Consider the following 13,072-nt stretch of genomic DNA (forward strand, 5'->3'; position numbering starts at 1 on the left):
ATCGAGACCATCCTGGTCAACATGGTGAAACCCCGTCTCTACTAAAAATACAAAAAATTAGCTGGGCATGGTGGCGCGTGCCTGTAATCCCAGTTACTCAGGAGGTTGAGGCAGGAGAATTGCTTGAACCCAGGAGGCAGAGGTTGCGGTGAGCCGAGATCGCGCCATTGCACTCCAGCCTGGGTAACAAGAGCGAAACTCCATCTCAAAAAAAAAAAGAAAGGTAGAAGCCATCACATTCTGTTTAGATACCTGATGTTAGGACTAATGGTCAAGAAACAGTTGTTACTACCTACAAGATTCAAAAGAAACAAGATTTTAAAACCTCACATCTGGCTGGGTGCAGTGGCTCACACCTGTAATCCCAACACTTTGGGGGGCTAAGGCAGGTGGATCACCTAAGGCCAGGAGTTTGAGACCAGCCTAACCAATACGGTGAAACCCTGTCTCTATTAAAAATATAAAAATTAGTCAGGCGTAGTAGCACGTGTCTGCAGTCCCAGTGAGACAGGAGAATTGCTTGAACCCGGGTGGCGGGGGTTGCAGTGAGCTAAGACTGTGCTACTGTACTCAAGCCTGGGAGACAGAGCAAGACGCTGTCTTAAAAATAAAAATTAAAAAAAACCTCCAAGTCTCTTCTGTGAAATCTATGGAGTCTTCCATCCAAAAATCTTAAGTTCAATCCCAAAGATATTTTATTTTATTTATTTTTTTTTTTTTTGACAGTCTCATGCTGTTGCCCAGGCTGGAGTGCAGTGACGCAATCTTGGCTCACTGGGACCTCTGTCTCACGGGTTCAAGTGATTTTCCTGTCTCAGCTTCCTGAGTAAATGAGATGATAGGCGCCCACCACCATGCCTGGCTAATTTTTTTTGTATTTTTAGTAGAGACGGGGCTTCATCATGTTGACCAGGCTGGTCTCAAACTCCTGTGAAATCAGGTAACCCATCCACCTCAGCCTCCCATAGTGCTGGGATTATAAGCATGGGCCACCACGGGCAGCCTGAAGTTATTTTAATTAATACTAATATACAAACACAGCTTTCCTTGGCCACCTGTACTTTCTTACTTCTCTAACTTATTTTGCTGCCTTAAGTGGCACAGCTCAAAATCCCACCACATCCAGGCCAGGAGCAGTGGCTCACGCCTGTAATCCCAGCACTTTGGGGAGGCCGAGGCGGGTGGATCACGAGGTCAAGAGATCGAGACCATCCTGGTCAACATGGTGAAATCCCATCTCTACTAAAAGTACAAAAAATTAGCTGGGCATGGTGGCACAGCCTGTAGTCCCAGCTACTCAGGAGGCTGAGGCAGGAGAATTGCCTGAACCCAGGAGGCGGAGGCTGCAGTGAGCCAAGATCACGCCATTGCACTCCAGCCTGGGTAACGAGCAAAACTCCGTCTAAAAAAAAAAAAAAAAAAATCCCACCACATCCCTAGAGCCTCCCCTCTGGCAATCAGCAATGACTACTCTCTTGACAGAAAGTGCTTAGTCAATAAACCACCACCATAACTGTCTTCACATTAATTCAGCTGTATTCAATTGCCACCTCCCCCAGCCCCAATCCTCACAGCACCGTAAGTCTATAAGCATGGCCTATCACAATACATCCTAGACATATTAATTAGCGGCTCAGGGAGGATAGAGTAAAACTTTTCTAACAGAGAACTGTGTAGAAATACTTCAGAGAAAGGAGCACCACCTGCACAACTGATATGGGTAGAGACTAATCCTAGTATTACTAGTGTGCCACCAGGCAGAAGTCAGAGTGGTGGCTCAAAGTCTCCCAACCACCAAGAATGTTTTTCAAGAGACTATCCCCTAATAACAAAGATCACCACATCATTAGCAAAACATAAAGATCTCCAATTTTTACAACACTGACAGGGCAAGCTTAAGGGCTTCTGTAAGAGCTCCTCTATGGCATCTTGAGGGTTCAGTTAGCCAAGTGCTCTCCTTAATGAGCCCTTCTCTCTGCCGTGCTGTCAGTTTAACAAGGTCACATGATGTATCACTGTCATAGTTTGTAAGATTTTGTCATTCAATCTCAACTACTATAAATTAGAATTCACCATAAAGTTTGGCACTTTCTTTTCTATTTTCCCTCACTCTCAACAAGGCAGATAACAGGCCCAGCCAGTCTTGCCAATACTCACTCACTCATGGCATTATTGAGGGCTTAACAAAAGTTGGAACTCCCCATTCCAGACTTCAGAGTCAAACATTACATCAACAGGAAGTAGCTTCCAACTCCTAAAGGCTTTCTTTCTTTTTTTTTTTTTTTTTGAGACGGAGTTTCGCTCTTGTTACCCAGGCTGGAGTGCAATGGCAGGATCTTGGCTCACCGCAGCCTCCGCCTCCTGGGTTCAGGCAATTCTCCTGCCTCAGCCTCCTGAGTAGCTGGGATTACAGGCACGCACCACCATGCCCAGCTACTTTTTTGTGTTTTTAGTAGAGACGGGGTTTCACCATGTTGACCAGGATGGTCTCGATCTCTTGACCTCGTGATCCACCCGCCTCGGCCTCCCAAAGTGCTGGGATTACAGGCTTGAGCCACCGCGCCCGGCTCCTAAAGGCTTTCTAAACAGAAATGACTCATTGGACATACATTTTGTTAAAAGCTTACAATGTGAAAATAAACCTGTATGAGCAGGAGCCTAAGCTTTGGAGTCAGAAGCCCAGTTTGAGACCCAGGGCCAGTTCTAGCATGTACTGGCTGTAATTTTTTGGGAAGTTTCAATTTCCTCACAACTATTTTTTCACCTGCAAAGTGAAGGCAAGACAACCAATTCCATCACCAAACTACTGTGAGCATTAATTTCAATTTATACCAACCAACAGTGTGCTATACCAGAAGTACACTAGATGCTAAAGACATATCAATGACCAAGACATCATGATATATGTGCAGTTATTCAATTTAAATACTAGGAATGTGATCATTACATGAAATTATGGGTGTGACAACTGTTATCGTTAAAGCAGCTCTGGAAATGTACAGCAAAAGAGCTAACGTTTCTAGAGATGAAAAATTATTTTTGGCCGGGTGTAGTGGCTCACGCCTGTAATCCCAGCACTTTGGGAGGCCGATGCAGGTGCATTATGAGGTCAAGAGATCAAGACCATCCCGACCAACATGATGAAACCCCGTCTCTACTAAAAAATACAAAAATTAGCTGGGTGTGGTGGCACACGCCTGTAGTCCCAGCTACTCGGGAGTCTGAGGCTGGAGAATTGCCTGAACCTGAGGCACTGCCTGAGGCAGAGGTTGCAGTGAGCCAAGATTGCACCACTGCATTCCAGCCTGGTGACATAACGACAGACAGAGTGAGACTCCGTCTCAAAAAAAAAAAAAAAAAAAAAAAATTAAATTATTAAATTATAGAATTCTTACTTTGAAGTACAACCTTATCTCTAAGCTAAATGCAGTCTTAAAATATAAAATCAACTCCTGTGGAATAACCTTTTTCTTTTCTCCATTTTGTTTATTTTCTTTCTTTCTTCCTTTTTTTTCTTCTTTTCTCCATTTTAAGAAATTAAGTAGGGGGCCAGGCCAGCATGGCTGGGCGGTGGTGTTCTCTTGGCCCAGAGTCTGGGCCCTGCCCTTGAGCTGCCACCACAGCCCTCCCCTGGCATCGCAGACCATTGCACACAACCGCACACAGAACGGAGCTCGAGCCGGGCGCAATGGCTCAGGCCTGTAATCCCAGCACTTTGGGAGGCCGAGGCGGGTGGATCACGAGGTCAAGAGATCGAGGCCATCCTGGTCAACATGGTGAAACCCCGTCTCTACTAAGAATACAAAAAATTAGCTGGGCATGGTGGCGCGTGCCTGTAATCCCAGCTACTCCGGAGGCTGAGGCAGGAGAACTGCCTGAACCCAGGAGGCAGAGGTTGCGGTGAGCTGAGATCGCACCATTGCACTCCAGCCTAGGTAACAAGAGTGAAACTCTGTCTCAAAAAAAAAAAAAAAAATTAAGTAAAAGTTTTAATCAAAAAGTTATTCCACATCTACTGTACTTCCACAAACCAAGTCAACATCTGCACTGGGCAATGTGACAGCCTTTCTATGGCCTTTCCCCTATGAAAAATAAGTCTTGACTGATGCTACTGGAGAATTTCTGGAGGTTACTACTTGCTTTGGAATTTCTAACTTTATATCATTAACTGCTCAGTTCAACCTCTTTTGAATCATTGAGGGATGCCATCGCTCTAGGAAATGAACATGAGTCTTCAGGAAGAAAGTTCATGCCATTTCTACATTGGATTTCCCCCTAGCTCATGACACTACAATTTTTTTAACCTATCTGTGCTTCCCCTGCCCTATCCTGTAGAAATAACCACAATGAAAGCAAATAACTTACATTCCGATTATGTTCTTCATTCTTCAATTTTTTTTTTTCTTTTTTTTGGTGGGGGAGACAGAGTCTTGCTCTGTCGCCCAGGCTGGATGGAGCTCAATGGCACAACCCTAGCAAACTACAACCTCCACATCCTGGGTTCAAGCAATTCTCCTGCCTCAGCCTCGCAAGTATCTGGGACTACAGGTGCATGCCACCTTGCCAGCTAATTTTTTTTTTTTTTTTTTTGCATATTTAGTAGAAATGGGGTTTTGCCATGTTGGCCAGACTAGTCTCGAACTCATAACCTCAGGAGATCCACCTGCCTTGGCCTCCCAAAGTGCTGGGGTTACAGGTGTGAGCCACCACACCCAGTCAAGAGAACTTTTTACTTCCATTTTGAGAAGAGTGGGGTAAACTTTAGTGCTACTAAAATCGGTAAACCAAAACTTAAAAGCACAAACAATCAATAAATCTGGAAACATTAGGAATTTCCTCATATTAAAAAAAAAAATAAAGGATCCAGGAAGCTCAGAAATAAGAACTTTCTGCACTCCCTTTGTTTTTTAAAGACAAGGTGATCTTAGGATAGAAAAGCCAAACTCTTTCCAATGACAATTACAGTTGTAAACCAAAATACAGAGCATCTACTGCTGTCTAAAAGTACACAGATCTTGGCCAGACATAGTGGCTCATGCCTGTAATCACAGAACTTTGGGAGGCCAAGCAGGTGATCACTTGAGGTCATGAGTTTGAGACCAGCCTGACCAATATAGCAAAACCACATGTCTATTAAAAATATAAAACATTAGCTGAGTGTGGTTGCATGCGCCTGTAATCCCAGCTACTCAGGAGGCTGAAGCAGAAGAATTGCTTGAGCCTGGGAGGTGAAGGTAGCAGCGAGCCAAGATCAAACCACTGCACTCTAACCTAGGCAACAGAGCAATATTCTTGACTCAAAAAACATCAAAAAAAAAAAAAAAAGGGGGGGGGGGGGATACAGGTTTTAAGGACAAGACAGTAGAATGAAGTGTCGAATACATATTCACACTTATTGAATAAATTAAAGGCCTTACATAAAGGTCCTCAATTTACACTGAGAAATAATATGGGGATTCTATAATGGTAGGCCTTCAACTGCACAACTATGCAGATAAAATCTGTTCAGAATACTGTATCACTAGAGTAGTTCAGTGCTAAATAAACACAAAACCCAATCTAAAATTATGATGTTCTATTACCAATGGCTGACATCACAATCAATATAAAGAAAGCTAGCCATCATCACCACTAGAAGTTTTCAAAAAATTAAGATACTGCATCAAGTTTCTCAAACACTCAGGCTGGAGATGCTATGTATAACTGAGCTGTAGTCTGAAGCAGGCTTTACTTTAGACCACCCTTCTAGAATCAAGTCTAACCCTGGTATAGTTGATGCAAGCCAGCTGAACACAGAGTTCAAAAATAAGAATTTCTAACTGCACACATCCTTATTAATACTTTTTCAAAATCAACTCCTCTAAAAATACTCTTAAATGGTTCCCTCTGATAACAGAAGACATGATAAAGCAAATACAGTGTAATGAACAAAATACCGTGATAGAATCCCGGCCATGGGTATGTGTATGTTGACTATACAATGCACTCCACTACTGTTTGAAATTTTTCATATTAATGGCACAAAAGTAGTCGTAAGTTTTGTTAAAAAAAAAAAAAAAAGAGCCGGGCGCGGTGGCTCAAGCCTGTAATCCCAGCACTTTGGGAGGCCGAGGCGGGTGGATCACGAGGTCAAGAGATCGAGACCATCCTGGTCAACATGGTGAAACCCCGTCTCTACTAAAATACAAAAATTAGCTAGGCATGGTGGCGCACGCCTGTAGTCCCAGCTACTAGGGAGGCTGAGGCAGGAGAATTGCTTGAACCCAGGGGGCGGAGGTTGCGGTGAGCCGAGATCGTGCCATTGCACTCCAGCCTGGGTAACAAGAGCGAAACCCCGTCTCAAAAAAAAAAAAAAAAAAAAAGAAAAAATGTTTTCATATTAAGGCACTGCAGGAGATGGGTGTAGTGACTCACGCCTGTAATTCCAACACCTTGGGAGGCCGAGGCAGGCAGATAACTTGGGGTGAGGAGTTCAAGACCAGCCTGGCCAATATGACGAAACTCTGTCTCTACTAAAAATAAATAAATAAATAAATAAATAAAGGTTAACACCTTTTTCAGCCTTAGCCCACCTGCACCCATGTGAATTTAAAAAAAAGAAAAGAAAAAAATACAAAAAAAATTAGCTGAGTGTGGTGGCAGGTGCCTGAAGTCCCAGCTACTCAGGAGGCTGAGGCAGGAGAATCACTTGAACCCAGGAGGTAAAGGTTGCAGTGAGCCAAGATCACGCCATTACACTCCAGCCTGGTCAACAGCGCAAGACTCCTGTCCCCTTACCCACCCTCCCAAAAAAAAGACACTGCAGGAAAATATTCCTTCTCATCACTTGCAATACTGCCTTGGTAGCAGGACTCCTGATAAAAACAACTCCTTTCTAGGAAGACTACAATTTTAAGAGCTACCTGGTGATACAGATGTGAAAAAGTAGGCAGTATTAAGATATCAGATGACTACTGCAAAAGATAGAAAGTTATAAAGGGTAAATTTAAGGTTTCTAAAAATGTCTTCCTGGCCAGGCGTGGTGGCTCACACCTGTAATCCCAGCACTTTGGGAGGATGAGGTGGATGGATCAAGAGGTTAAGAGATCGAGACCATCCTGGCCAACATGATAAAACCCCGTCTCTACTAAAAACACAAAAATTAGCCAGGCATGGTGGTGCGCCCCTGTAGTCCCAGCTACTCAGGAGACTGAGGCAGAAGAATTGCCTGAAGCCAGAAGGCGGAGGCTGCAGTGAGCCGAGATCTCACCACTGTACTCCAGCCTGGCAACAGAGCAAGTTTCCGTCTCAAAAGTAAGTAAATAAATAAAAATATCCAGCCGGGTGCAGTGGCTCACGCCTGTAATCTTAGCACTTTGGGAAGCCGAGGCGGGCAGATCACAAGGTCAGGACTTCAAGACCAGCCTGGCCAACATGGCAAAACTCCATCTCTACTAAAAATACAAAAACAAGCCAGGCATAGTGGCACGCTATTTTTCTCTAATAAAAATACAAAAATTAGCCGGGCATGGTGGTGTGCCCCTGTAGTCCCAGCTACTCAGGAGGCTGAGGCAGAAGAATCGCTTGAACCAAGGAGGCGGAGGTTGCAGTGAGACGAGATAGCATCACTGCACTCCAGCCTGGGTGACAGAGCAAGACTTTATTTCAAAAAAATACATAGGCCGGGCGCGGTGGCTCAAGCCTGTAATCCCAGCACTTTGGGAGGCCGAGTCGGGTGGATCACGAGGTCAAGAGATCGAGATCATCCCGGTCAACATGGTGAAACCCCGTCTCTACTAAAAATACAAAAAATTAGCTGGGCATGGTGGCGCGTGCCTGTAATCCCAGCTACTCAGGAGGCTGAGGCAGAAGAATTGCCTGAACCCAGGAAGCGGAGGTTGCGGTGAACCAAGATTGCGCCATTGCACTCCAGCCTGGGTAACAAGAGCGAAACTCCGTCTCAAAAAAATAAAATAAAATAAATAGCCGGGCGCGGTGGCTCAAGCCTGTAATCCCAGCACTTTGGGAGGCCGAGGCGGGTGGATCACGAGGTTGAGAGATCGAGACCATCCTGGTCAACATGGTGAAACCCCGTCTCTACTAAAAATACAAAAAATTAGCTGGGCATGGTGGCACATGCCTGTAATCCCAGCTACTCAGGAGGCTGAGGCAGGAGAATTGCCTGAACCCAGGAGGCGGAGGTTGCGGTGAGCCGAGATCGCGCCATTGCACTCCAGCCTGGGTAACAAGAGCGAAACTCTGTCTCAAAAAAAAAAAAATAAATAAATAAATAAATAAATAAATAAACACAAAATACAAAAACTTAGCTGGACATGGTGGCAGGCACCTATAGTTCCAGCTACTCAGGAGGCTGAGGCAGGAGAATCGACTGAACCCAGGAGGCAGAGCTACAGTGAGCCAAGATAAAATAAAAATAAGTAATAAAACAGTTGTTTATATAAATACCTGAGTGTAAGATGATGTCTTTTTTTTTTCTTTTGAGACGGAGTCTCATTCTGTCACTCAGACTGGAGTACAGTAGTGTGATCTCGACTCACGGCAACGTCCACCTCCCTGGTTCAAGCAATTCCCCTGTCTCCTGAGTAGCTGGGATTACAGACACATGCCACCAAGCCAGCTAGTTTTTTTTTCTATTTTTAGTAGAGACGGGGTCACCACCGTCTCTGTCTGTTGGCCAGACTGGATCTGAACTCTGGACCTCAGGTGATCCGCTTGCCTCTACCTCCCAAAGCGCTGGGATTACTGGCTTCAGCCACCCAGCCAAGCTCAAGGTGTATCTCTAAGTTGTTTTTTTTTTTTTTTCTTTTAGACAGGATCTCACCCTGTCACCCAAGCTGGAGTGCAATGGCATAATCTCAGCTCACTACAACCTCCGCCTCTTGAGTTTCAAGTGATTCTCCCACCTCAGCCTCCTGAGTAGCTGTGACTACAGGCTCATGCCTCTACACTTAGCTAATTTTCATATTATCAGTAGAGATTGGGGGGGGGGTCTCATCATGTTGCCCAGGCTCATCTCGAACTCCTGGGCTCTAGTGATCCACCCACCTTAGCCTCCCAAAGTGCAGGGACTACAGGTGTGAGCCACTTGACCTAGCCAGGTGTATTTCACTTGCAATATCACTTAGCGCTAACCAACATCAACACTAAACATAGTATTAAAAAATAGACTGTGCTTGCTCAAATGCTCGCAATTTAAAAAAAAAAAAAAAAAAAAAGACTGAAAACTCAGGGCCACAGGCTTTTAAGCCTAATACTACCTTCGCAGAGCCTCACAGTAGTGAAACCACAGTAATACTACCTGGCACTTACTAAGCACTCAGCAGGGAGCACCTTCAAGGTAGTTAATAATCAACATCTAGTTTAGTCTTGACTTTCTGCTGAGGCGCCTCTCTTGGTGGGTGGGTGATGTGCTCAGGGTTACCCCATGTAAGAGGTGGGGTGGGGATTTGAAGGGAGGATCCACATTCCATGATAGGCATTCAACAAGTTATTTGACTAGACAAAACAGCAAATTCAAACAGAGGTCCATAATCTGTAGTATTAAATAAATGTATGTGGCTTTGCTTATGTTTTAGTTTTAGAAATGTTCAAAAAATTATCAGCAATATGATTTATTTAAAAAATTTAAAAAAAAAAAAAAAAAAGGCTGAGGTGGGCAGATTACTTGAGGTCAGGAGTTTGAGACCCGCCTGGCCAACATGGTGAAACTCCATCTCTACCAAAAAATACAACAAAAATTAGCTGGCCGTGGTGACAGGCACCTGTAATCCCAGTCACTCAGGAAGCTGAGGCACAAGACTTCCTTGAACCCGGGAGGCAGAGGTTGCAGTGAACAGAGATTGAACCACTGCACTCCAGCCCAGGCAACAGAGTGGGATCCTGTCTCAAAGCAGTAGTAGTAGTAGTAATAATAGTAATAATAATAATAATAATAATAACAATAACAATAATATGGTCAGGCGCAGTGCCTCATGCCTGTCATCCCAGTACTTTGGAAGGCCAAAGTGGATGGATCATCTGAGGTCAGGAGTTCAAGACCAGCCGGCCAACATGGTGAAACCTCCTCTCTACTAAAAACACAAAAAATTAGCTGGGTGATAGTGCGCGCCTGTAATACCACCTACATAGGAGGCTAAGGCAGGAGAATCGCTTGAACTCAGGAGGTGGAGGTAGCAGTGAGCCGAGATCACACTATCACACTCCAGCCTAGGCAAGAGTAAGACTCCATCTCAAAAAAAAAAAAAAAAAAAACTTGATTCAGCGTTTTTAGCTTAAAGGAAATCCAAATAATGTTAAATGTCCTTAAGAAAAGGTGGGCCAGGTGCCATGGCTCACACCTGTAATCCCAGCACTTTGGGAGGCCCAGGCAGGCAGATCACTTGAGTCAGGAGTTCAAAATCACCCTGGCCAACATGGTGAAACCCCGTCTCTACTAAAAATACAAAAACTAGCCAGTTGTGGTGGCAGGCGCCTGTAATCCCAGCTACTCAGGAGACTGAGAATCGCTTGAGCAGGAGGTTGCAGTGAGCCCAGATGGCACAACTGCACTCCCGCCTTTGTGACATTGAGAGACCCTGTCTCGAAAAAAAAATTTTTAAATGAAACAATTCACTGATGTCACTATCAATCAATTAACTGAACATTTTTGCCAAGTAAAAAAGTAAAGGTCAGCCAGGCACGATGGCTCATGCCTGTAATCCCAGCACTTTGGGAGGCTGAGGCAGGAGGATCACAAGGTCAGGAGGTCAAAAACCAGCCTGGCCAACGTGGTAAAACCCCATCTCTACTAAAAATACAAAAATCAGCCAAGCATGGTGGCACGTGCCTGTAATCACAGCTGCTACGGGGGCTGAGGCAGGAGGACTGCTTTAACCTGGGAGGCAGAGGGTGCAGTGAGCCGAGATCACACTACTGCACTCCAGCCTGGGCAACAGACCCAGAGTCTGTCAAAAAAAAAAAAAAAAAAAAAAAAGCTTGAATAGCATACATACTCTTTAAGTGAAAGCTACAATTTTTAGTTATCATATAAACATAAAATTATGAGGCGTTAATAATCCTTCACACTTGCAAGACAAATCCGACAGATGGGCATCTCACAAAAATCAGTTGTCTAATTATCCTCTTGCATCTGAATTGCAAGAAGGATAACTGAAACAATTTCAAATGTCTTAACAGTATAATTATTTAAATACACTGAGAATCCATGAATTGACGTAGAGGCATAAAACCAAAATCTAATGACAAGTTTGAAGAATATCAACCAAGTTAACCTTGATGCCAGAACTTTCCTTTGACTTTACTCGAACATGTACCAGTTGCATTCTGAGTTTGATGAAACTGGTAGTAATTCTTCCTCGCTAACACTAACCTATACAAGCGACGCTTGAGACGCGCGATTTTGCTCGGGTTACACTGAGATTCTTGTTTCTATGGGAGAAAAAAACTACATAAGACAAGTCTTGTCTTTCTCGAGGGCCCGTAACCAACACGGACAGTCATGAAAAGCAATGCCTGGAGTCACAGGAGCCAGTTCTGCTACATCCCATACCCAACGCGTTAAGCAAAGAACAGTTTTTTTCCAATGACCACACCACGTTAAAAAAAAAAAAAAAAAAAAAAAAAAAAAAAGATACAGAACAGTCCCCATCACAGATGGTTCCTGCCAGGTAGCATCTTAAAAGCTTTATTCTCGGAAAGGGCGAAAGCAGTAATTTTAGGAATCCTAACAGTGGCAGAAGTGTAAGTCGAAAAAACCTGTTCGAAAATCAGTTTAGGGCCGGGCGCGGTGTCACCCCAGCGCTTTTGGAGGCTGACAGGCGGGAGGATCGGTTGAGCCCAACCAGGAATTCGAAACCAGCCTGGGAAATACAGTGAGACCCCATTTCCACAAAAAGTTTTAAATATTAGCCAGGGGTGGTGGCGCATGCCTGTAATCCCAGCATTTTGAGAGTCTGGGATAGGAGGATCGCTTGAACCCAGGAGTTCAAGACCAGCTTGGGCAACACAGCGAGACTCCGTCTCTCGGGAAAAAAAAAAAAAAAAATTAAAGAAAACTTCTGGGGCACTAAAGCGGCCCGTTCAATCAAGCACGCATCAAATATGATCGACTCAACCGCCAGGTTCCCAACACAGCTCTCAAGGTCCCGAGATTGAGAGGTTCAAGCAAAAAACAAGAAAGGGTCCCTTTCTGGAAAAACGGTAAAAATCTCCAAGAGCGCTTCCTCTGCGAGGGCTCCCGGGGAGGGTGGCGGGCGACGTCCGGGAAGAAAGCCGGAGGGTGGAGTTCACTTTTCCCTCCGGCCGGCGAGTGGCGAAGCCCTCCCCCATCGAGAGCCGGAACCAGGCACGCGCCGCCCGGGCCGCCAGAGCCCGCGGCCCCCGCCCCGCGCCCCACAGGCCCACAGGCCCGGGCCCACCGCCTACGCCAGCCCGCCAGGGACCCCGGCCTGCCTGAGCCTCAATCCCGGCCCGACCCCCGCCCGCGCCCGCGCCCGCGCCCGCCCCCGCGGCCCCCAGCCCGGACCTGGCAGCGCACTTACCCGTCTCCCACCACCACACACTTGATGGCCTGCATCTGGGCCGCTCGCTGGGCCGCGGCGGCGGCGGCAGGGTGCTGAGACGGGAAGCGGCGGGCTCGGGGCGCGGCGGACGGGCGCGCGGCTTGCGGACGGCTGGGCGCTGGATGCCGGGGCCGCTGTCCACGCCGCCTCGCCCTCCGCGGACTGGAAGCCGAAGCCCGGCAGCGGCCACCACCCAAAGCTGAGGAAAACTGCAGAGAAACAGGAAATGGCCGCTCCACTCACATCCGGCCTCCCCTCCCCCGCGCCGGCGCCGCCGCTCCCAGGTTCCGGGCGGGGCCGCTCCCGCCCGCGCGGTTCCCGGAGTTCCTCTGGGCTTCAGGAACGCTCGGAAGTGCTCCGGCCCGCTTGTCTCCGCCCACGGGGCGCGGCGGCTGCCATCTTTGCGCGCTAACGCGGCCTGGGCGTGGCCGGATCTGCGGGTTCCTTCCCTGGGGTTCAGGGTTTGGCCTTAAGAGAAACCTGTAGCGGCTGGGCGCGGTGGCTTATGCCTG

At 46.4% G+C, this 13,072-nt stretch overlaps 1 protein-coding gene across 2 annotated transcripts in view; it reads right to left on the bottom strand.

Moving 5' to 3' along the window:
• RAC1 (Rac family small GTPase 1) overlaps positions 1-12,855 on the bottom strand; it is a 29,751-nt gene extending 16,896 nt beyond the window's left edge. Inside the window, exon 1 of one of the 2 annotated variants that reach the window (XM_039460588.2) lies at positions 12,540-12,855. In XM_039460588.2, coding sequence (XP_039316522.1) covers positions 12,540-12,574 — 35 coding nt within the window. In that variant the 5' untranslated portion in view covers positions 12,575-12,855. The remainder of the gene's footprint in view (positions 1-12,539) is intronic. The other variant, XM_039460587.2, reaches the window with a different exon arrangement.
• Between the last annotated feature and the right edge of the window lie 217 nt (positions 12,856-13,072).

The sequence above is a fragment of the Saimiri boliviensis genome, chromosome 20 (assembly GCF_048565385.1).
Source record: "Saimiri boliviensis isolate mSaiBol1 chromosome 20, mSaiBol1.pri, whole genome shotgun sequence".
Classification (NCBI taxonomy): Eukaryota; Metazoa; Chordata; class Mammalia; order Primates; family Cebidae; genus Saimiri; species Saimiri boliviensis.